This window comes from Abramis brama (assembly GCF_963993115.1).
Source record: "Abramis brama genome assembly, chromosome: 16".
NCBI classification, from domain to species: domain Eukaryota; kingdom Metazoa; phylum Chordata; class Actinopteri; order Cypriniformes; family Leuciscidae; genus Abramis; species Abramis brama.
This window is the reverse complement of record NC_139978.1, coordinates 7,135,840-7,160,990: the sequence shown is the minus strand read 5'-3', so window position 1 is coordinate 7,160,990 and position 25,151 is coordinate 7,135,840. Positions and strand designations below refer to the sequence as shown.

Sequence of the window (25,151 nt, the reverse complement as noted above, 5' to 3'; positions counted from 1 at the left end):
GATCGAGTCCATCAACACTCCTTGAACTTCACTTAAGCTTCTACAGCTCGTCCTGGGTCAACATTTGGCAGTTTTGAATTATATGCGGTTTAATTTTGATGATCATGTCATTTTACATATGCAAGACTTACATATGAACACTCAGTCATCCAGGTTATCACTGAAAATCTTTTACTGTTTCGTTTTGGAGCATCTGGATGTGTTTTTCCATTAGGTATCGGCATGCGTCCAAGTGGCTTCATCCATTGTGGTGAAATGGTGATGTTTTCAACCTCATACTGTGATGTCATCATACTCTATAATCTCTGAGGGTGTCGCCTCCCTGATGGTGTTAATCACTGTACTATGTTTGGCTGTCCTCTTGTAAAGCAGTTGTATAATTTTCATGCTATACAAGTCTAGACTCTATTCATTCTGTTTTTCTGTTGGATCTTTTAGGCCCATATCTCTTTTAAGCTTCTTTCTTGAAATCTGATTGCTTTGTTGAGTAGTCGGTTATGTTGAGTATCACTGTGCATGTCCTTTTAATAAAAATAATTCTATGATGCAAGCGAGCAAAAAAAAAAAATTGATGCAAATTCTTGACATCGCTCAGCAAACATCTGATCAACTTCATCTTTCCTGCAGATACGTGGAGCAGGATAGCACAAGACAGTGAGGAAGTGATTTGTTGGTGATTTTGTGAAACATCTCTTTAAGAGGATTAGGTCCAAAGTTGAAGTCAAATGTGACTCACAGTGGGGATATGGCATGTAGAGCTACTAAGCAAGCTCCTCAGAGATAATTAGGGTGTGGGTGTTGAGTTTTGCACTGTGCTTCACATTTATAAATGACAACACCCTCTGCACATGCTGTTAAGTCCAAATGGTTCTGTTGACTTTGGACCCCATCTTTTTACTTTGGTAAAATAAAGCTGCACATGTTTCTTAGCGGAGAAAATGAAAGCCTGGTTTAGCAGCACGTAGTACAGGCTTGCAGGAGTCGTCAAGTTATTGGTAGTGCTTTGTTGAATGTGATTTTATCTTGTTCATACAATCTAGATTTGATGTATTTGGATTTTCTAACTTTGTGAAGAAATTGTGAGTCATGGTTGCGTATGCAAAAGTTGCTGCCAAGGTTGCTAGGCTGCTAGGCTGTTGCAATGTGGTTCCATTCCATTCAAAGGTTTGGGGTCGGTAATACAATTTTTATGATCACATGATCCTTCAGAAATCATTCTAATAGGTTGATTCGAAACAAATCTTATATTTTTTATAAAAGTTAACAATAGTTTTGCTGATTGATTTTTTTTTTTTGTTGGAAACGTCTCGGTTACATATGGTAACTCTCGATCCCTGAAGGAGGGAACGGAGACGCCTTGTCGAGATCGACGAATAGGAATCTCGCTAGACAGGCCAATCTACTTCGATTGAATAGGAATATAGGAATCCCTACCAAAGGGCCACAGCTTCTGCACCCCATCCAGTGCACTGTGCAAGCCTCTACCCCTTCTTGCCTGGAAGGACGATAGGAGGAGTCTTACACAGAGTGTATCTGTCACTGTTGTTCCGTGATAACCCATACAGTGAGGCTATTGGATAACACTGGGAAAGCGTGCCCTTTCTGTTTAGGAAGGAGAACGCTGCGGAAGCCACTTTTTCAAAGAGTTATGTGGGAAATACATATGGACTAGCCTGAAGGTTGTACTACATATGAATAGTGGGTGACTTAGCCCAAGGGAAAGACTCAGGCTTCCGTTAGGAGCAGCCATGGAGAATATACACGTCAGCGAGAAGAACACCATTCGACGAACAGGTTCCACTTCAGGGTGTACACACGTCTCGTGGACGGGGACATACATGGCTCGAAGCGACCTCAGATGCTTCTGACTCCAGAGGAAGAGATGGCGGGTGAGTTGTGACATGCGACAGGAGCGTAGACCACCTTGTCGGTTGATGTACGCAACGGTCGCAGTGTTGTCCGTACGGACCAGCACGTCCCGGCCCTGAAGCGGCCTTTTCAAGTGGCTCAGAGCGAGACGTACTGCTAGCAACTCTAGGCAGTTGATGTGCCAATGCAGTTGAGGGCCCGTCCACACCCCTGACACTACATGCCCGTTGTACGTGTCACCCCAGCCGGTGGCAGAGGCATCTGTGAATACGACAACATGCCTGGACACCTGTTCCAAGGGGACTCCTGCCCACAGGAACGAGGGGTCTGACAACGGGCTGAAGGTCTGGCGGCACGCCGGTGTGATTGCCACCCGGTGTGTGCCGTGATGCCACGTGATGCCCTCTGGGTAGGGTTGGATCGAGGCAGAGGCGCAGGAACGAGAGTCTTGACCGCAGCTCCGCAATGGTCATCTTTCCACAATGGGTACATGACTCCACAAAAGCTGCCTCAGCATGTTCGAGGCCCAGACACACGAGGCAGCGATCGTGGCCATCCCGTAACCCCAGGTAACGACCACATCCAGAAACAGACAGATAGAAAGTCATCTTTAAAAAGATGCGTTCTATCTGTGTAAGCTCTTTTAGGGACTGCTCTCGTTGGTGCTGAAGCACGCAGGGAAACGGTCACCGCAAACACGGACAGGAATGTGCACCTGTCTGCGCGCTGTCTCTTTCTCGCTGGTACCAGCTGTGAAAACAGCCTTTGAGCACTCACACCTGCACACCTACCAGCTGTGAAAACAGCTTGTTTGCTCTTAGACAAAACAAAAAACAGAAAACAAAGAGAGAGAAAAAAGACTGCACGTGCTGCTGTGCTGTAACGCCCGCACCAAAGTGGTGAGGTCCTGAAGAGGCTTGAAGTTTCACAAAGCTGATTTGTTAGGTTTGAAGAGAGCATCGAAGTGCTTGGCTCCAAAGCAAAAAGCTGGAGTGCAATCGCACCTGCTGCTCATTATATACCTGCGCTGCGAGGCTGAACAGCTGATGCAAATGATTGCACGCCAATGTGTATTGGCTTGTTTTAGTTTCACTCGAAGTATATTGGCCTCTCTAGCGAGATTACGGTCTCAACGTGGCGTCGACTGACCGACTGAAGGGGAACTTTGAACTGAAGTGAAGAAATTTCAATATAACAACATTAATTTTGATTAATGTAATGCATCCTTGCTGGATTTATTTCTTTAAAACAAATTCTTAGTATCAGTTTAAAAAAATCGTAGTATCAGGAACCAGTGTATTGTATATTTTCTGAACAACGAGACCTGACTGTGACCTGAAAAAGTTCATCATATCTCCAACAGTCCAAACCGTATTTAAAAGTCTATGAACAGCATTGTGTATGGGATCCTGTTCTTAGATGAACTCTTTTTCTCTGTGGATTTGACCTGCAGTCAACTGTATAGTCAAATCATCCTCTTCATAAGTAGCATAATAACATACAAGTCCACCCTAAAGAACTTAATATTTAATTTCATGCACATCCCCAACTGGGATATAAGCTATGCATTTACTCTGTTTATTTGCTTAGCCCAGGAGACCCAGCATGCAACAGGTGGGCTTTGACTCGGTCTGTAGTTGTTCTCCGTCCAGACGAGGATAGAAGAATGTTTGAAAGAAGCACAGAGTGAAAGCAAATACATGCTATAGAGACGAAGCCAAGTCTAACTTCAACATTTGTCATTAACGTTCATGATAAATGTTTTAGCAAAGCTGACCTTTGTTTTACTAAACATTACTATATGAAAATATGCACACTTATATGGATAGTTTATTCAAACATTATCATAATTTATTGAACCCTCAAGCTGTTCCAAACCGTATGTTTTTATTTCTACATATGACACAAAAGGAGATTTTTTAATAAACAAAAATGGATAGTGAGCACAAGCTCCAAAAATGACACAAGCTCCAAAAAAAGCTCTTTGAAACCGAACTGAACAAAGATCTAGGATGTCTATATCCATGCTGTGTAAAGCTCTGTCAGTGTGAGCCTGGTTTTCATTTCCTATCAAGCTGTAGAATAAAGCCATATTCATCTTTTTATTTCTGCTTTTCATCACCTAAGTAAAGCCAAGTCATATTGAATTAACTGACAGTTATAATAGCGATTTAACAGATTGCTCTGTTGGACTGTGAAAAATGGATCAAGAAAAGTCAGTAAATATCTTTTTTGAAGCTTCGGAGTCATTGAGTGTGTGTTCATGTTTAAAAAGAAATTAAGTGGAAACAGCAAACTCTTTGCAGATAATTACCCTGTTCAGGTCTAAACTCCCCAACTTCCATCCGTTTTTCACACATATTCCCAACAACCGCATCCTACTCACTCATATTACCAACAACTCATAAAGCGTATACAGTACTGTATATCTGTGTATCCAAATCATGTCTAATCCCAACTGCTCAAAACCTTGTATCATTCCATTCCTGTTCACAAAGGAAACAACGTTCTCACACCCTTCTAATGTTGCTCCTTGGGCAAAGGCTAATTTGTGCAAACAAAAACCAATAATGCATTTGACCAAATTTTTCCCCCAAAAGTTACATACAGTACATTCAAGATATATATGTTAATAGGGAACTGAACCCATGACCTTGTCAATTATAATGCTATTCTTTACCAGCTGAGCCACGGGAACGGGAAAACAACAGTAATTCTTGGCTTCTAATAACACAGAATTTTTTAATTTTCGTATTTTACTTACTGTGTAAAATAAAATACTCGCAAAGAAATGGTCTCTGATAACCTGATAAAGAAACAAATTGTTCTATGATACAATAAACAATGAACTAAGTGTCTTACCTTGTCTCCTGGTTGTGGTCGCATGATGGACACTCGATCATACCCTTTCTTCAGAAGTACCCACAATGCATCCAGTTTTCCCTGCACATTCGCACACACACACACACACACACACACACATCAAAGACATGAAAATTAAGTTCGAAAAAGCAAGTGTGCTTCTGCTGTGCAATTCAGGTTTTTTTTTTTATCCTCAGGTGTTTAATAACTTGTTCCTCACATTGATCAGTCACTAAACTCTGGGAAATGGGTTTTATTAACAAAGAGATTTCCTGAACTTAACACCCCACATGTGGACTCTCAGATAAGACGGATAAAGCTCAAAGCCATAGTTTAGACTGAATCAATGCTTCACTATCTGCCCCAGGGTTATTAATATGAAACCGCATTCTAATGTCCCTCAGCCTTGACCCAACTTCCCAATAAAGTCAGCCAACTCTCATTGCACAAGAGCTGCTGTCTTCATCAAAAAAAAGGGGGGGGGGGGAAAGATGTAACAGAGAAAATTAATGGGTGAAGGAAAGAGAAGAACAGAAGAATGTCTAGGAGTATTTAAATGTAAAGTTTGGTCACAAAAATCTGATCACGTTGCCTCTCTCCAAATAAACAAATAACAGGCAGACACATGAGATAGAGATGAACAAATAAAAAGAGGATAAATGTAAAAAAAAAAGAGAGCTTTGGCAATGCTCAGTGCTCTTGGACGGCAGGGTCTATGAGAGTGAGGGAACTGAGAGAGGTGAAATGAGGGAAACCTGGTTTTGAGTGTAATGAAATGCTGACTCCACAGGCCCAGTTTCTTGGAGGTCACCACAGTTTCTGGTCTGTATTACAAATCCCCAAGTTATGATTCATAGACACTTGATTATAAGCATTGACATCTCAACATATTAATTCAGCAGGAGAGCTGCATGGTGGGGGGCTGCTCATGTATAGCTGTCAGCAGAGTCTCATAGTCTTAGTGTTCAATGGAACACAAATAAACTATTTTTTACAAACATTCAGTTTTTTTGTCCATTCATTGAAAGTGATTTGGGCCAATTTTGTTGTTCTTCAAAATATCTTCTTTTGTGCTTTACAGAAGAAATCAATACATTATCTACATGCCCATAACATAGAAAACCATAGAAAACTTTTCACCACAGGGGGACTTTAAAGGTTAAAATTCATGTGAATGTTTGGGCAAAAATACATTTCTTGACTTTTTTTAAAACAGTTTTTAGTCACTCTTTTACCTTCATTAGTTAATTTTGCAGTATGACAAAAGTATTTTTTTTAAGATACAAATATTCCAATTAATATGATCTCATAAAAGCAGCATGCACAATAATTATATATAGTAAAAAATAATAATTGAATGAGTTTAGCATGTAACACTGCACAACATGTTAACTTCCCTTGAGTTTTTCATATTGACTATCCAAATGTCCCTTTAAAGCACCTATAAAACATTTTTTTTTTCTCAGCACAATTCTCAACGCCATTTCTCAACACAAAATGCTTTTAAGTTATCATGTGTACCCTGAGAACACGCAATTGTTCTCACCTTTATAGGGGAGTACCATTTGCGAGGGCCTGGTGGTTTCCGCATGCCATTATTTAGGATGCGAGAAGGTGGAGCTTCAAACTCTTGTTCAGGCATCTTTACCCTTGCGTTCTTCGCCTTTTCCAGTTTAGCACCCTCTTCGGTCGAACCTTTCTCACCCCAGCGAACCTGAAAGGATGGTGATGATCATGTTATCCAGCATGATATAACAATGATCTGAAGAGCAAGAACATCTGACCTTCTCCAAAGAGGAGTTCACATGACAAATTTTATTTTATTCTTATTTTATTTTATTTGTATTATATTAGTTACTTTGACTATCGTGTTTTTTGGGATGGAACGGATGACTTTGCCATCGAAGGAGAAGAGGAGCTAAATATCAATTAGACATTCAACCTGATTTATAATAGTAACACAAATTGCTTTCAGAGTTGGGAGGGATACCTTTAAAATGTATTCCGTTATAGTTACAACTTACTTCATAAAAAAGTTATTCAGTAACATAATCCAAGCAACCACAATATGAAAGTAATGTAATCTGATTACTTTTGGATTCCTTCAAAGTCACATACATAAAAAATGTCAAGTAAAAAGCAATAGTCAGGAGAATGATTGCACATGCAAACATGAGTCATGACTGGCAACAGAACCAGCTGTCAATTAGAGATATGCAGATCAGTTCTAACATCAACCGTATTCACTGTTAATATAAATCATCCACCCGCCGCCCACTCGAACCTATGATTTTCTATGATTTAGATATCTGCACCCGGTCATCACATTGTGTTTTACTGTGAAATGAGAGTTCCATGTCTTTTTTAAAATCAACACATTGATGATTTATCTCTCAACCACCAGCAATTAATTGGAACGTTATTTTTTTATTACTTGGCCCGCCCACCCGGATTATCTGTTTTCTCCACGGATATAATTCAATCTGCTCATCACTACTGCCAATATAGCGTTATTGTGTCAAAATACTAATTTATTTAGTTTTAAGTGAAACCATTGTAATCCTGATAGTATTCCCATTTATTTTATTTTTTTTAAACAAAATGTAACTATAATCTGATTACTTTGTTTTTTGATTACCACATTTTCTTATCCTGATTACGTAACACTGTTGCATGGATTCTGTTACTCTCCAACCCTGATTGCTTTCAATTATTGATGACATCATTGTCACGGTACACACAAGGGTAAAGATAAGTTCCAAGAGCAGTATTTATTGGGTAATCCGTACTCACAACTAGTCCAGGCAAGGGTCAAATATCCGGTAAGGCAATCCAAAACACAAGAAACAAACATGAACAGGGCAGATACAAACTTCGGAAGTGCTGTGACATAAAACAAGGACTCCATGACAAACACTGAAACAGACAGGGTATAAATAGACAGATACAAACAAGGTAATGGGGAACAGCTGAGTGCAATCACGAGTGATGGGAACAGACAAAGGATTATGGGAATTGCGGTTCCAGAGTGAATGGTGACAGGAAGGGAAAGAGACCTCTAGTGGACACCCGGGGAAACACAAACCAGACACTGTGACATAACCCCCCCTCTACGGAGCGGCTACCAGACGCTCCACGACACGAAACAAAAACCAACAAAAGTCCAGGAGGGAGGTGGAACGGTGGAGGATCAGGGGGAGGGATGGAGGGCCAGAGCGAAGCAGATAGTCTGTCGGGTGGCCAGGGCGAAACAGACGACCCATCGGGCGGAGCAGACAGTTCATCAGACAGCCAGGGCGGCTCAGACAGTCCATCGGGCGGCCAGGGCGGAGATGACCCTTCAGGCGACCAGGGCGGAGCAGATAGTCCATCGGGCGGCCAGGGCGCAGACGATCCTTCGGGCGGCCATGGCGAATACGACCCTTCGGGCGGCACCCACTCAGGAACAGGAAAGGACACCGGCTCAGGAACAGGAACAGGAACGGACACCGGCTCAGGAACAGGAACGGACACCGGCTCGGCGGCGGCCGTCTTGTCAGGGGACACAGGCTCGGCGGCGGCCATCTTGTCAGGGGACACAGGCTCGGCGGCGGCTATCTGGTTTGGAAACGCTGGATCGGCAGGCGTGACGTGAAGCTCAGGCTCGGCAGGCGTGACGTGAAGCTCAGGCTCGGCAGGCGTGACGTGAAGCTCAGGCTCGGCAGGTGTGACGTGAAGCTCAGGCTCGGCAGGCGAGACGTGAACAGTCTCTGGAACTCATGCGCTTCCTCCATGCACTCAGAACAGTCAAAGTATAGAAAAGGAAGACCACCTTCTTGGCCATGGCAGGACTGATGATGGGCAGTTCTGGGATGATCTCCGGGACGACAGCAGGCTGCACAGGGACGGTCTCCGAGATGACAGCGGGCTGCACGGGGACGGCCTCCGAGATGACAGCGGGCTGTTCGGGAACGGCTTCTGGTACATTGGGGAGGCAGGAAGTCCTCCTTCTCCTCCGCCATCTTTGATGGCGAATAGCAGGCTCTGGGCTGGACAGAACCAGTGGTGAAGGTAGCTCTGGGTTGGGCATCACCAGCCCAGGGTCAAAGAGAGACTGAAGCGGAGAGTGGTGCCGAGGCTCACATCTATAGCACCTTCCCCCCCACGACCTCCACGGGTCCCAGAAAACCTGGCCAGACGAGTTCCCTCAAATGATTGTCTGTGTCTGATGGAAGGGGACTCGGGGGAATTGACCGTCATGGCCTCCTCAGTCTGACGGGCCCACAGCGCAAAACACTGAAAAATGTTCAAACGCGGTTCCGTCTCTCCGGCTCGAGAAACCCCACCGTGCTGGGTTCCTTTCCTCCCAGTAGGGGGAAGGATACGGAAACCCATACTGCTGGATCTTGATGGAGTCCTTCTGTCACGATCCACACACAAAAACAAGGGTAGGATCCAAATTGCAGTATATTTATTAAGGGCCAATCCATTACATCATAATCCAGTCCATGCAGAGGTCAAAATCCAATGAGACAAGACACAGACAAGACACAGACAAGACACAGACAAGACACAGACAAGACACAGACAAGACACAGACAAGACACAGACAAGACACAGACAAGACACAGACAAGACACAGACAAGACACAGACAAGACACAGACAAGACACAGACCTAAGAAGTGGTGTGATACATACAAGGACTCCGTAACAAACACTAAAACAGACAGGGTATTTATACACAGAACCTAAATGATAATGGGGAACAGCTGAGTGCAATGATGATGGGGAACAGCTGAGTGCAATGATACAGTGATGGGTACAGACAAGGATTGTGGGGAATGCAGTTCATAATGTGAATGACACCGTGGGGAAGGAGGACCTCTAGTGGACACCCGGGAACACAAACCCAACACTGTGACAATCATAGCAGCAGGCACAGCAGGTTCAACATAGTCGTTGCCTGTGGCATCAAGATAGGGGTGTGATCCTTTTGGGTAGGGGCGTTTTTGTTTTGGTGATTTTAAATATCAACAGCGAACCAGAAATTGGTTACTGCTCCTTTACATCGCCTACTCTGCAGTGCTGGTAATTTAGGGAGAATGTTTGATGGAAGGAAGGATTCCAAACAGCAGATGAGCTGTATAAAGTGCACACGTTTGTTGTCCTCAATTTAAGTCCTGCTGTGATTGTAAACTCTGATACTTTACCGGCAGCTATTTGTAAAAAAAAAAAAAAAAAATCCTTTAACCAGCCTAAAGGCTGGGACACACCAAATTTTTTGGTGTGTTCCACACTGTTGGCTCTAGTCAGACGCCGTCAGGGTTTTTTGGGCCGATTCAGCATGTTGAATCAGCGTTGGGCCGTCGGTGAGAGAGAGAACTCTGATTGGCTGTTTAGCTAACGAGTCAATGCACGAGAATAAAAGCGAAAGTGATGAAAGCGAGTAAAGAAGTCAAGACAGTACAGACAGAAGTGTGTTATAATTTTATGTCATCTGTCGTAGAAATTTTAAACTGTATATTAAACTAACCATGTTTCTAACATCTAACCTTATTTAACATCTAACATTTGAACAGGATGTACTGTACGAAACCAATGGAAAACTTGTGTCTTTGAGTGTGTGCGTGTATGTGTATAAATAACATAGTTTGGGAAATTAAACTAGACAGTCTGTTAGAATCTTGTGATTAACAAATGAAGTCATCATTAAAACAAAGTTTGCTTTACCTAGTAACAGAGGGGTTTGCATATGAAGAACCAATCAAATAGTGGGGAAATTATGTAATGCAACCTGACATTTATGCCATACCTCTATACTATAAAAACTGTTGTATTCTTGTGCACTGTGGGATTGTCTCAATGGAATTTGTCTGAGATCCTCCGGCCTTGATTCTTCTTGGGAGAGTTTCTCTGAGAACTGCTCGAACACTCTCCCGGCCGTTAATAAAGGCATTTAAAGGACATTTGCTGAAGGTCTGTTTGTCAATTATTCCTGCGCAGGAAGAAAGCTAGTTAGGGAAGCAAGTAAGTTAGAGTAAGAGACAGCCAGTTGTCGACGGAAGACGCAAAGAGCTAGAGTATAAAAGTTATTAAGTGTCGATTTGTAGACGCTCGGTGTCGATCAGTAGACGTGACAGATTTATTTATTAAGTGTCGATTTGCAGACGCTAGATAGTCAGGTTTAGGGAAAAATCCACAACACATCTTACCTGAGCACTCAAATCCACAGATATTTTCATTATAACATGAGCCGACTGGAATGAAGAAAGTGATCAGCGTGATTGATATTCAAAATGGTAAGCAAGCGCTTCTTTGTTTACGGTTTTTACATCTGCAGCCCTAGTTTCGGTTTCCCTTTTTCAATGATGAAAATAGACTATTGATACCTGCTGATATAGACAGATATTTACTTACATGCAGGCGCAGAACACGTGCTAGTTAACAGTCGCCTTTAGTCCTTTTGGTGTGTTCAAGCGCAGTTTTTTACAGAGACGCAGCTGACGAGAGGCAATGCTACACTGTAAAAAATGTAACCGTGATTTTTACGGTAAAAAAACGGCAGCTGTGGTTGCCAGAACTTTACCGTCAAAAATATGGTAGCAACCCGTTATTGGTTTTACAGACTTAACTTAAAATTTACAGTAATAAACCATATTTTATTATCTGATGTAATGTGAATTTACCGTCCTATTGAAGTATTAATATCTGTTTTGTACCATTGTAATACACTGATAACCACCAATCACAGCAGTGATGATAGTCACATGATCAATCAAAGCTCATCACAAGCAGCTCTTCCACAAGAAAGTTAATACTATAGAAGCTGCACAGTGTCATTCACACAAACATTAAACACCATCATGGTAACACACATGAAATTTTAAAAATGCAATAAACATTAATTTAACAACATTAAATGTAACATAAAACCCTAATGTACATAACTGATTAGAAAAAACGGAAAAAAAAACTATGAAGAAACATAGTTATTTCAACAAAAATACATCAAATGTGAAGTGTCACACAGGGAATTGTGGGAATGTCAATTTACGTTTTTTCACTGTAAATTATACAATGAGTTGTTCTTTTTCACTTTCAAAAACTGTAAATTTAACGGTATTTTACAGTAAAATTACATTAAATGTACCATTAGATCTATCACAGTTATTTACCGTATATAGTACGGAAACTTTCTGTTAACCAATTAACAGTTTTTCACTGTAGCATTTTACCGTTAAAATTACTATCATTTTTTACAGTGTAGTTCTTTGACGTCGGCTTGGTGTGTCCCGGGCTTAAGGTGGTTTAGCTCCAAAACCCATCTAAAACCAGCAAACTAGACCAGTCTTACCACCAAACAGTAGGCTGGATTAAACTGTTTTCCCTTGTTTTTATCATGGCATTTGTAAGGTGTTATTAATGAGGTTTGCATAGTAGGCTACATTGTTTATTTCAAGCTTACTTTTTGTGAATGCATCTGACAAACATTTCACTTTCCCTTCTGTATTTCCTGTTTTTCTCCACAGTTGTAGGCTTTTATATTCACTTTCAGCAGCATTGCTGACTTCAATTATGACGTGGTGAAGTCTCTTGGCAAGTAATGTAAACAACAGTGGTTTCATTCCAAGTAGAGGCAAACTGTCAACTGGAGATTTACAGACAGAATCTATCACCGTTAAGAAAGAGACTTAACCCTAGGTTCCTCAAGAGACACGGTCCTCTTCATCTGGATGAAAAACATCTGTTAAGTGACTGAGTGTGCGCTAATTTAGTGGCTGGTGTCCTCTAGTGAGTAATAAAACTGTTGTTTACCTCCATTCTTTTAATGCCACCAACTCCTCTTCCTCCATAGTAGGACGCGTCGACTGTGGGCCACTTCTTCTTCGGAGTTCCATCCTCTTCATCATCCTTACACAGCAAACGAGACAATGAACAAAAATAGAGCTCAATGGTTCTCAACCGGCAGACTGCAAAGCTATTCTAGTCAAGGACAACAGGTAAAGAATTGTTTTTTTTGGTGCAAATTACTAAGGTAGCCAAATTAAGAAGATGCCAAAATCCTCATCTTCGAAAACCAAGAACAAAATTACACAAGGTAAAAATAAAATACAACCCAGACCATATTACGTAGGGGTTACCGGTTTCATACTAAATCTGGTTCTCAGTTCTCTCTACATTGAGAACTGATATACACATCTTGTTTTGAATGAAACAAAAACACTATTGTAAAGATTTTTTTGTTTGTTCCACGAACATATTTTTGTAGTCTTATTCAAATGGCACAGCATTTTCCTAAATGAGGTGTGACTCACTCTTTTAAAACATGACTTTTTCATTTATTGCCTCTCAGAAAGGCACGAGCAATGCCTTACGCCCTCCCTAGCTCTTCCTGATCCAGTAAAATAAGTTCAACTTGGCTCACTCAAGTTATGAGTTTATTTTTCCAGCTCTGAAGAAATTTAACCCTGTTTAACAATCAGTCCGCGGGATTTGAACAGCCATCTTTTATCAATGCCTCTATACTTAATCAAAAAGTTTAACAGCCGTCCCCTCCCTTCATATTTCCGACCACCCACTTGATTCCCCATAACATTTTATATCCTGAAAGTTTAGTGTAATTTAAAGAAACCTTTGGGGAAAATTCCCCAACCCACAGCCATTCCACATTTAACATTCCTACGGTCTTACAAAAGTGACATCACTAATGAAAGATTTTTTTAAAAAATAAAAAAATAAAAAGCTATCATATTACAGGTCTTTAATAAGGACAGACTGAACTAATTTATTTTAGCACAGCAGAGCCAGCATGGTTAAACAACAGTCTACAAAGATCTGGATAGTTTTATAGAGTCGAAAGTCTCTCCCAAAGTCCCTGTTAAATAGCTGAATCACTCTGGCCTTCAGAAAGAGTTTGTCAAAATAACATTGTTACAAAATAACATCAAAATTAGAAACTTTTTATGGTGTGGATTTGTACATTGAGACCCCTAGGGATTAATCATATAATCCAAGAAAAATAAGAGTTAAATAAGACAATCACCATAAACTCTGCAGTTTAGGGTGATATAACGCCCCTCCGTTTACTTCATGGTCTGGTCTGAGTTTATTTAAACGATAATGACCAGCTGGCTATGCGTTATCCCACTTATTACACGGCTACTTACCAGGATACTTGTCATCTTACTTGCAGATAACCTACAGATGAATTTTCTCAGTAATAATGTATTAATAGTAATCTGCAATCCAAGGTACTTGTCTTTCTCTGTTTTAAGTTCTCTCTTTTCCAGCTCTTTGTGTCTTTATGACAGAAATACCATAATTACAGGGCATGAACACTGCAACTAATCGGGACCTTGTTGGTCAGACAAAATTTTCATTTTTTTTTTATGCTGACCGTATATAGTATATTAAAATTTAAAAATGCATATTAAAGGATATTCAAGTTTGATATATACGGTCCTTTGAGGCAATTTCTATTAGAGTTTCTATTAGAACCATTCTAAATTCCTTTAAAAAAAAAAAGTAAATAAACAAAAATACTTGACTGCTCAGTTCTATAATTGACCAATCAGAATCAAGTATTCCAGAATGCCATGATAAAGTGCTGATATTTAGTACAACAGCACTAGAATTTCAGTTTTTATCACACCACTTGTCTGTGCTCATTGCGTTCCAGAGTATTTGAGCGGTGGCATGATTATGCTTTGAGCAGAAAGGGGAAATCTCTTTCATGCTGGTCCACTTATATTCTGTTCCAGACCAGCTTTCATTCTGTGTGCTGCTTCGTGGAAGGCAAACCTTGATGCTTTGGCTTCTTCTGGTATTATTTTTTGTTGGCAGGGAAGAAATAAATGACTTAACTAGCCAGTTTAGAATAAGATGTTGCTTAATTAGATTGTCACAATTGTGTGGCAATAACCATTAAACAAAAGTTCTTACCGTACTATCTTCCACTATTGGTGGTGGAGGTTCATGGATAATCTGCAGAGACAAAGAGATAAACAATCTCACATGAGCCCACTCATGCTGGCATGTCAGACCACATGCTCTCCAAAGTAAAAAACAAAAACAAAACAAAAACCTTTTTTCTTCCACTGACAAGTCAAAGGACCCAAGTAATGTGTTCAATGTGTGCCAGAAAATCAGGTTACACAAAAACACATGGCTAAGGAATTGCACCCCTCCCCTCCTCGTTTTCAGTGTGTTTACAAGCAAGTTTAAATGACCTAAAAATCTGGAGCCCATATCTAAATGCTTAAAGGCAGAGCTCAACATTAAGCTTTTCCAGGTACGTGTCTTTCAGAATAATAAAACTGATTGTTTACTTGTCCAGAAGTCACTTGTACAACAACATCTTAACAATACAGTACAAAAATACCACCAGGAATATAAAGTCAACCATATAATCCGTTAATTATGCATAATTCAGCTGACCATTCAGTATTGCCATGTGAAAAAAAAGTTATGTTTTCCAGCCCAAATTAATGTTCCTCTGGGTATGGATCACTGATCATTATAATTAATAATAATAATAGTAATAATAATAGTTTTATAATATATCATTGTGTTATTATACTGTTATATTGATTTAGTAATAAATAAGATAAACAGTTTTTCAGAAATCCTACCCTCCTTAGACCTCAATAAATTCTGGAAAAAAAAAAGTTTGAAAATTCTGAAAATGAAATAGCTTGTTGCATTATGACATTACTTGTTATCTTTTTGCAAAACTTTGTGTAGTATGAGGTTAGCAGACTAACCGGTTAGTGTATTCTAAGCTATCAGCTAATTGGAAAACTGAAAACACACAAAAAAGGTAGACCATTTACAGCTTTAGTTATATGACGTGACATGCAATATATAATTTAAAAGACATGAATTGAAGTTTAAGACAGCATCAGTTAAAAAAATATTGTGGAATTCCAAGTCAGGCACCAAGTAACCAAAAGAAGATCTTTGGAAAACTAATATTAATAGTGCTACACATCTAGTATTTATCCACATGCAAAAGAGCACATGTTGTTATTGTTTTGAAACTCATCTGGAATTCTGGGAATCATGTGAAAAACATTTCAAGGATAGAGACATTAAAAATTGAAAAAGAGTGTAGTAATAATTCCAACTCTTTGCTTTCTCTTTGGACTGAAGGGAAAATTATTTGATTAATTGAGTGTTTGTGGTCTCTTTCTGTGATTTAGTGTTGTGTGTGTTTCTTTCAGTTCTCGTCTCTTTTTACATGGTTGTTCTGTTCATGTTTCTAGTCTTGAGTTCTTTGATAAAATTAAAACTGCTGCTATTAGATCCGTTCATTCATATTTATTTTGCAACCATAGTAGACAGAAGGACAGACCATCTAGCGGCAGTTCGTATCCTCCTCCTCCTCTCCCAGGGGGACAGCACCCTCGAGAGAAACACGCAGGCCTTCCTGGATTTATGCCACCTTGTCCACTATGACGACGACAGCCTGTATTTGTATTTCCTCCAGGAAGCTTTGTAATGTGGGTCTTTACCATGGGTGAGATGGAGGAGGATCACCACACTACAGCCCACGCTGTGCACTTTGTGCCACCTGCCACCACATTGTCTGTCATTGAGGAAATACTGGTGGAGTATGAGGGGAGGGAGTGGAGCCCCATCCCATTAGCTAAGGCAGGTGTGGATGACCTGAACTCTGAGCCCCAGATTGTGTTTGAGGATATGGAGGATAATAGCTTCACCCAGTACCGAGTTATTGATGTCGGTGTTCCTGCCCCGCCTCCCACTCCAACCTCCTCTGCCTGTTCCGAGTCGGCCAACAGAGCCGTTCCTGAAATGTCTGCCTGTTCCACGTCCACCACGAGGGTCATTCCTGAGATTTCTGTCTGTCCCGCATCAGTCAGGAAAACCCCATGTTTGTGAAACCCCTGCCTGCACTGCCTCTCATCAGCCCTTCGGCTGGTCCTATGTTACCAGCTCGTGCTTCGTGGATCTGCCTTGTGCTGATAGTTTGCCAGCTCAGCCTTGGACTGTCGATCTGTTTGTTCCGCCTAGAAACTCCGTACCTGTCACTCCACCTCGGGCCGTTGACCTGTTGGCTCCACTGTGGCTCCTCGCTCCCTCAGCTCCACCAGGGATCGTCGTCCCTATTGCTCCACGAGACTTCCTCGTCCCTACGGCCTCATATTGGTCAGTCGTCGCTCTGCCTTCACCATGGACTTCCGGGCCTTCAGCTGCGATTCGTCCCTCCACACCTTTGGCTCCGTCTTCCCTCCGGCACCACCTCAGCCCTTGGGTGCACCGGCACCGCCTCAGTCCTCCGGCACCCTGGCTTCGCCTTGGCTTCTCGTCCCCCCGGCTTCGACTGGGTCTCCAGGACCTTCAGTGTCGCCCGGACTCTTTGGTTCTGCCTGAGTCTCCATCATCATCGGCTTCATCTTGGTCGGTAGTCCACCTGGTTCCATCTGCCAAGTCTCCACCATGACTCCTCACTCCCTCGACTCTGCCTTGGGCTTTAGTCCTGGGGTACCTGCTAGGGATTCCACCCTATTTTCTCCAACCATGATCTCTGCCCTGGTTCCTCCCGTTGTTTGCACTACCATGGCCCCTGTGCTTGTCCCTTGTGCCTGCGCCCACCTCCTAAGCCCGCTCTTTCCCTCCTCTGTTGGACTTGTTTATTGTTCATAAAGTTGTAATTACCAGTGAGAAACGTTTTTTTTAAGCCCCCAGTTTCCGAGTTAGGGTATAGGGTGTCAATTAAAGAATTAATGGTAGAAGGAAACTGTTATTGAAAATGTTGTCATGAATGTTGATGTACCATTTAGTTTTATACACATATATTCTGCTGATGAAGATCAGCTATAAAACTGCTCATTTAGCTACAGTAGTTTAAGACAAGCTTGTGCAACAAATCTGCCCAAAATTGTTGTTGGCTGAGAAGGATTAAATACAGATAAAGTAAAAGATACTCTTCATTTTGTACTGCTACAAAGTTTCCTGTCTTTGTTGAGATATTAAAAAAAGACTAAATTAACCATTTTATTACATGCAAATTCACTTTTCGAAAATTTCGAATTTATTGGTTGAAACTGCGCAGAAAGACTTGAACACAGCATTGGCATATAGAGTATGTTTCATATGCTGGCTATCCTACAGTGAAAACAGCTTTATTTATTAAAGAGGAGGCATTCCAGTTGTGTCGCATTGCAAATATAGTTCTGTACCTCCAGTAAAATGCTAGCATTGGGCTACTTGGCAATCGATCTTAATGCAATTGAGAATGGACACTATTCCTCCTTGTTATTTCAAAGGTCAAATTATAATTTTATTTCCCATGGTAACACAGGATAACATTTCCCAAACAGAGCCGTACCCCCTGGAAGTTCCCGGAGAGATTTCAGGTGGCAGACAGACAAGTCTTTTTCCATTTTTTTGGTCAAGACTTGTAAAAATATTCATTTCATAAGGCATTTTGCTGAGCAGGTTTGAACTTGACTAGCACACATGTTTTTTTAAAATCTAAAAGACTTGTGTTAATAAATAAAGCCAAGCTATTTAAACATAGCAATAAGCTAAAGTTAATTTGGTCCATGATAGCCAACAGTTGGTCTCCATGGAAACTGATTGTGGCTGAGCAAGATTTTAGTTGGTTTAGCTGATTCAACCTTCCATGAACTTCACTCCAGAGCTCCACACTCTTCTAACATGGCAATGACTCATTTGTTCTCTTTTCCTGTTGTAACTTTCCAGACAAATTCCAGACATGTCTAGTTCTTCTGATATTCCTCAGTTGTATCTCACTGACAGTCTGAATTATTATATGTCCCTCAGAAATCAAGAAAAAGGCCAGGCTAGGGTCTCAAGCAGTGGAAGCACAATGTCCTGTGGAAAATGTTCAATCTCTGTAAGATCTAAAGGTCAAATTGTACCCTGCGGAAAACCTGCCTAGACCAGGGGTGTCTGATGCTATCCTGCAGAATATCAACACATCTGCCTGGAAGGTTCTAATTAAGCCAACACCTTTATTTTCTGGTTCAAGTGTGTTTAAATAGGGTTGGAGCTAAACTCTGCAGAGAGGTGGCCTTCAAGGAGCAGAATTTGACACCTCGGGCCAAGACTATCGCAGGTTCTGCTGTTGATTATCTGAAATTACCAGTCAAAATCATTTTATTGACCAGTATTTTATTCATGCTGGTTTTGACTTGTCACCATTATGGCTACATTGGTCAAGCTAGTTTACCTGCAACAATGACCTTCTGACCAGCTTGTGCTAGTGTACAAAAAGGCCAACTAGTATACAGGTAAGCTTTTTAGCACCATTGTTAGTGCGTCTGCCTTTGACCAGATGCAATGGCACTGTGACACGGATGGGAGTGAGGTTTAAGAGGGTGACACTGTGTCTATGCTGGACGCAACAAAGCAACCATTGCAAATGAATTTGTCCTTTGTATCACAAGTACTGCAAATGCTTTGAGTATGTCAGAAATATAATGGAGCATCAGTATACAGTCGGGGATTTGTCGTGTTGCATGGCGCTCTGCCCAGTGTTGACAGCATCACTTACTATAATGGGTTCTTTAGTTGTTGTTTTTTTGTTACTTTGCGCCGCTCACGTCTGTTGTAAACAGTGTGAGTGCAACGAAGGCCAGCTGGTAAAAGCTGTGCAGGCAAACTTAAGAGGCACGCTAGCAACTGACACTAGAGGCTGCACCCTTGTTAGTGCACCCACCTCCCATACCGGTTAACGCTGGTTTGATTCCCGCTCTGGGGTGCGTTTCCCAAAAGCATTGTTAGCCAACGATGGTCGCAAGTTCTGTCGTTATCAGCATAGTTTAATGAGTCTGTGTTTCCCGAAACCATAGTTTTAACGAACATCCACAAACAGCATTGCAAAGTTGTGTGGTTGGGACAACAGCTCTCCACCTGTGGTTAGAAGCATAGTTTCTTGTTTGCATGACATGTGGACTTGCTAAATCCTTATTTTGAGCAAAATAAGCAAGCTGACATTCAGTACAATCTGTATCTTTTATTTGGAATACATACAAATGTAATTTATGTCGATTAGTTTGTCAAGAGATTTAAAGCACCGTTTTTGAAGAGTGCGCAAGTGCGTACATGCTCTAGTACGTAAGGACGAGCCTATGAATGAATCTGGAAATAAAGTAAAATAACTGAGAAATCGTCCTCAGATGCCATGTCCGTAATTTATAGAAAAACATCTAGCATTAATTCGATCACTAACAGATTCATTAAAAGTAGCTATTACTCCACCAGGTGCGTGACAACATTAACCAACGTTGAACGACCAATTTGCGACAATGCGGTTTTGAGAAACAGTCCTGACTCGCTCGTACTATGGTAAAGCAGCGAGTTACATCGCTGTACGGGAAACACACCCCTGAGTGATAGGACCAGTTACACTAGTAGAAGAGCAGCATTACCCAGTGGTTGAGACCAGCTCATTTGAGTCAAAACCAAGACCAGAAAAGCATCAAGTCTGAGTCAGGACCGAGTCCACATGCTCCTGGTTCCATGACAAGATCAAGATAACACCAGCAATTGCTGGCACATGGACTTGGTTGCATGTGGACTCTGTCTTGACTCAAACTCAAGCCTCTTCTGATCTAGGTCTGGTCACAATAAGAAATAAATCTCACTAATCAACACTGATTGGTTTTTGGATGTCTAGCCACATAATCAACCATTCTGACCCACCCCACTAATTCACACTATTATTTTTTTTCTCTAAATTCTTATATTGAAACTTTCTTCATTGTAAAAAAGGTTCCACATCTGCACCTCTGCTGGAATCGTAATGAGGAAAGTCACTTTTGACATTTGACCTTGATAGTTCAAAGGTGACATTAGATCCAAGAGTTGTCGGGCCAATCTGTTCATAAATCCCAGGTGGCCTTGACCCTGTGTGGGTCTAATATACTCAGTCAGGTCTTAACAAGTCATTACAGAACAAATAAGGCATGCAAACTGACTTAACACAACCTGCACACCACTGGAATTGAGGCTAGCAACAGAAAGGCTCATTACATGGTCAAAACAAACAAATCTGAAGGATGGCAACAACCAAAGCTAATTCAGAATAATGGCGTACATTTTGTCCACAACCCTACCTAGCTTTGCCCATACATCCCTAGGCCTAGGGTATCTAAAATGTCTCTTTAGGTAATTGTGTTTTGCTCAAGTCATCTCTCTATATTTGTTTAATTATTGGAAATAGAGGAATCCAACAGGTTTGTCAAATATGAATCTTCAACAAACACATGCATCTTGTATGCTTCATATAAGGGGTTTACCCCAATGTCAGCAAATCATCTGGACATATAGGGGGACATATATGTTCCAAGCATTGGGTGGTTTTCTATAATTGGGCAACTTTCTGTGTAATTCATCTTTGTAATAGATATTCATTTTTGAATACGAGTAGTCCTCTCCACATTTAATGCAATTACCAAATCTTCAATTAAATCTTCTCAAATTGTTATTGGTTCATTCTCAGTCACCTCATAACATAAGAACCATGGCTGTGCACTTATGTGCAAAATAATGAGATTAAAAAAAAAAATTATATTGTTTTCCAACCAATAAATAGACCCATACAGAATCTGTGAGAATCTAAGGTTGTATCAAATCTGTGAGGTTGTAAATATGGTAAAAAACACAATTAAGAATACTAAACTCTTATTAGGTACTAAACTCTTAGTACTAAAGTACTAAACACTTAGTCCTGTTCACAGAATAGCAGTCCAATATGCTACTTTTCATTGTTTTTCTATGTAAACTTGCTAGATGGATGAGTACACTCACATATCGCATCTTTTGCACCGTCTCTTGTGCATGACACAGCATCCTAAAAAAACATGACGTTCAAGTTAAAAGGACTTAGAATATTATTTTTTTTAAAAACTTGTCTCTAGACCTTGCTATTTTTTCATTCCACTGTCCTGCATCTCACATTAAATGCAAAAATGCATTCTATGTGAACGGCCCCCTATTGCTAGCTGATTATTGTTTATTATTAACAAATTACTCAAAATATTTAGTAACTGAGCAAACAAAGGGAGAGGAATGTGAATAAAACTGATGGGAAAAACAAGTTGATGAATAGCTTATTATTACTGATTTGAGACTGTGTAACCTTTCTCAGATTTAGCAGAAATGTGTGTAGTCACGTTCCATGAGACAAGGGGTGCATTTCCTATACAACAACTGATTAACTACCATAGAATTATACATCACTGGAGAAATTAGCAAGCTAGTCGCAATTGTTTCCCGAAACCTTAGAAAATTTGTCGAAATTCTTTTGGTTCAACAATATAGAACTGTCTTTAATGACGCCAGGCAGGTTTTAGAGTAATAATTCTGCTAGTTAATCATTTCGAGATTATTATTGAGGATCATCTCTGTAAATAACGAACATGGCATCTGAGGAATACTTAGCAATTTTTGTTCTATCATTGTTTTTTTATTTCCAGATGTTTGATTCCATCGTGGGTTCTCTCTTACGTTATACTCCTTCAAACCTCCCCTGCGGACTTGAGCACATGCACATTCATCTATTTAAGTTTTCATGAGTTTTCTGTGTAATTCTGCAGATGCAGATTTGGGTGTAAGTCCTAATTTGTAGCAGCACTTCTATCTGAGTAAACTAGCACAGAAGTTGAGCTGTTTCACGCAGAGGACTCACCACAGTGCAGCAGAGAGGCCAGAACCACCACAGGAGAGCCAGAATCAGCAGTAGCATCACTATCAGTAGCGCTATGGCCAGGATCGTACCATCAGACTGCAGGGAGGAGCAGATGAACACCACTCTGACTGGGACCGTTTTTTTGTTATCACATCAGATCCAAATGACATGCAGAAAAACATTTGGAAAATGCAATGAAACAAAACGATGAAGTCAGTCCTTCAACCTCCAGTTCAAACAATGGCTCCATATAAGGGTGCTAGCTGTGAAAATAACAGATGATGCATGACGACAGAGATGGTTAATAAACGAGGGGATTGAACCACGTTACAAGTGATCTCACTGGGAGATCTCATAACGCATTGCCTCTCTGGCTGGTGGGAAACGTATAGTGCACTTCTTAAGAGCTTTAACTGGCACCACTTTACAGGCATCAGACATTCCAGCAATCCTTTTAATGAATTTTCTTTTTTCCTTTGTTTGCACAAAAGTTCCCAGCCTGCAGACTGTAGTTGGACACTGTTATTTTCCTTTTACACATATTTTACTGAGCAATCTGGCTGCATTTTCAAAAGCTAAAATGCTGCAATAATGACTGTTAGCAAGAGAATCCATTGTGATTACCAGTGGTGCGGAGTAACTGAAACAACTAAAACTTCTTCCAACTTATATCAGTACAGTTTGATTATCATCACTTTTTTATGTCACATTGACATTTTATGTAAAATACACTTTCCTAAACTGTTTTATATAATCTGAAAGTTATATTTTAAAAGATATTGTCCCTTTAACATAGTTTTGATGTAGTTAGCTACTTTTCATACACTGGGCAAGCTACATTTTAAAGGTACACTACCGATCAAAAGTCTTTTTTGTTTTTAAGAAAGTGCTAATTTTATACAACAAGGGCGCATTAAATGATCAAAAATGACAGTGAAGACATTTATAATGTTACATTACACATTTCTATTTCAAATAAATGCTGTTCTCCAAACTTTCTTTATTTTACACTGTCCTTGTTACACATTACATATAGTTACTGTATTAATAACTAAATGATGCATAATTACATGCAACTAACACTAAACCAACCCCTATTCCCAACCATATAACCCAAGTACATATAGTTAATCAATATTACTCAGTACTTAAATGTATAATTACACTCTATGGACACCTTAAAATATAATGTAACCAAAGAAAAACTGTTGCACCTCCACACTTCAAGCAGCATAACCATTTTCAAATAACAATAATCCGAAATGTTTCTTGAGCAGCAAATCACCAAATTAGAATGATTTCTGAATAATCATGTGACACTGAAGACTGGAGTAATGATGCTGAAAATTCAGCTTGGCATCAAAGAAATAAATTATATTTTAAAATAAAATAAAAATAGTCATTTTAAACTGTAATAATATTTCACAATATTACTGTTTTTACTTTAATTTCTATTAAATAAATGCAGCCTTGTTGACCATAAGACTCTTCTTTCAAAAAAAATAAAAATGGCTACAAACCTTTCAACAGTAGTGCAGCTGTACCAACATAGGTTGTCAAACACAAAAACACAAAAAATAAAGAAAGATAATTTAGAATAATACTTACACAGCTTACAGTGGTGATAGTAACAGAACTAGAGATAAAACTCAGGCCTTCATTCATGCTAACGTAAAGGGAGGCTGCCCTGCAATTCACATGGAAATAATTACTGAAGTATTTTGAAAACAGTATATTACGTTCCGTCATAAGTGAAGCCAAAGTTAAAATTCTGCAAAGAATTCAAAAAGGTGTATCTGGGACACTTACGTTCCCTCCTCTCGAAGAACAGGAGCTGGGCACAGTAGATACGTGTCCTCCACTATCAATGGCTTCACCACTAATAAAAAAGAAAAATTTAGAGTAGCGTCAGTTCAGGCAGGTCACGTTAGTCAAGCTTGCATGATTCTCAGCTGATACACGTCTACCTATAGGAAAACGACGCCTATCACTGTATACGTATATAAGCTCCTTCAGTATTATCAGCAGCTATTGCGTTTCTCAGGAGGAAATTCCCTCCTCCATCCCCAGCTCCTCCTGTCGCCCAGTCAGGATTTGGCATTCTGATTCCCCTTGAATCAGAATAAATTCTCGAATGATGTTGTACTTTAAAATCTTGAATTATGGATATCTGCAATACATTCATGTTTGTTTTGTTCTGTTTCCCCTAAGGGGGGTTATTGCTGCTCTCCCTGCTCTTATCCATGCTAGGCTGCATGGATGAGCAGGGAGTTCTTGCCCAGAACAGAACTATACCGCCAATCCTAACTGTATGCTATTTGTCAATCATATTTGACGATAGTGGTCCTGACAGAAATGCAGACTAGTGACCCTAAAGTATCCGAATGGAAGAGTGGAAGTGGGCCACGGATTACAAAACAGGAGAAATGGGATCAGAGCTCCAGAGCCTCTGACTGTCAAAGGCCTCCAACTGAGAAGCCAGTGGAGGCCAAAAACAATGAATGACTGAAGATGTAAAGGTACATTCTTGTAATTGCAACTTTGTGATTTTGTATCTTGCCATTGCTGCACTGCAAGAAATCAAATGGACAAGAGGTCGATTGGTGCTTTAGCACCTGACACAGCCAAAGCAAGAGACAAATATGGCACTACTGCTTTTCACTTTATCCTGTAGGAAGCTGTTTGTTGGTGCAGGCGGTTGGCTCAAATCCCAAAGAATCCGAATTCTGGCAGAGTGCTTTAATGGGCTGTTTACCCAT

General features: G+C 40.5%; 1 protein-coding gene across 1 annotated transcript in view; it reads right to left on the bottom strand.

Annotated features, from left to right (window-relative positions):
• The window catches only part of antxr1a (ANTXR cell adhesion molecule 1a), a 75,423-nt gene that overhangs the window by 10,027 nt on the left and 40,245 nt on the right, over positions 1 to 25,151 (bottom strand). The window contains exons 11-17 of the mRNA XM_084138343.1: positions 24,202 to 24,271; positions 24,001 to 24,079; positions 22,393 to 22,488; positions 14,655 to 14,696; positions 12,528 to 12,623; positions 6,278 to 6,445; positions 4,732 to 4,812 (exon numbers count right to left, since the gene is read on the bottom strand). Of these exons, the coding sequence (XP_083994469.1) occupies positions 4,732 to 4,812; positions 6,278 to 6,445; positions 12,528 to 12,623; positions 14,655 to 14,696; positions 22,393 to 22,488; positions 24,001 to 24,079; positions 24,202 to 24,271 (632 nt within the window). The remainder of the gene's footprint in view (positions 1 to 4,731; positions 4,813 to 6,277; positions 6,446 to 12,527; positions 12,624 to 14,654; positions 14,697 to 22,392; positions 22,489 to 24,000; positions 24,080 to 24,201; positions 24,272 to 25,151) is intronic.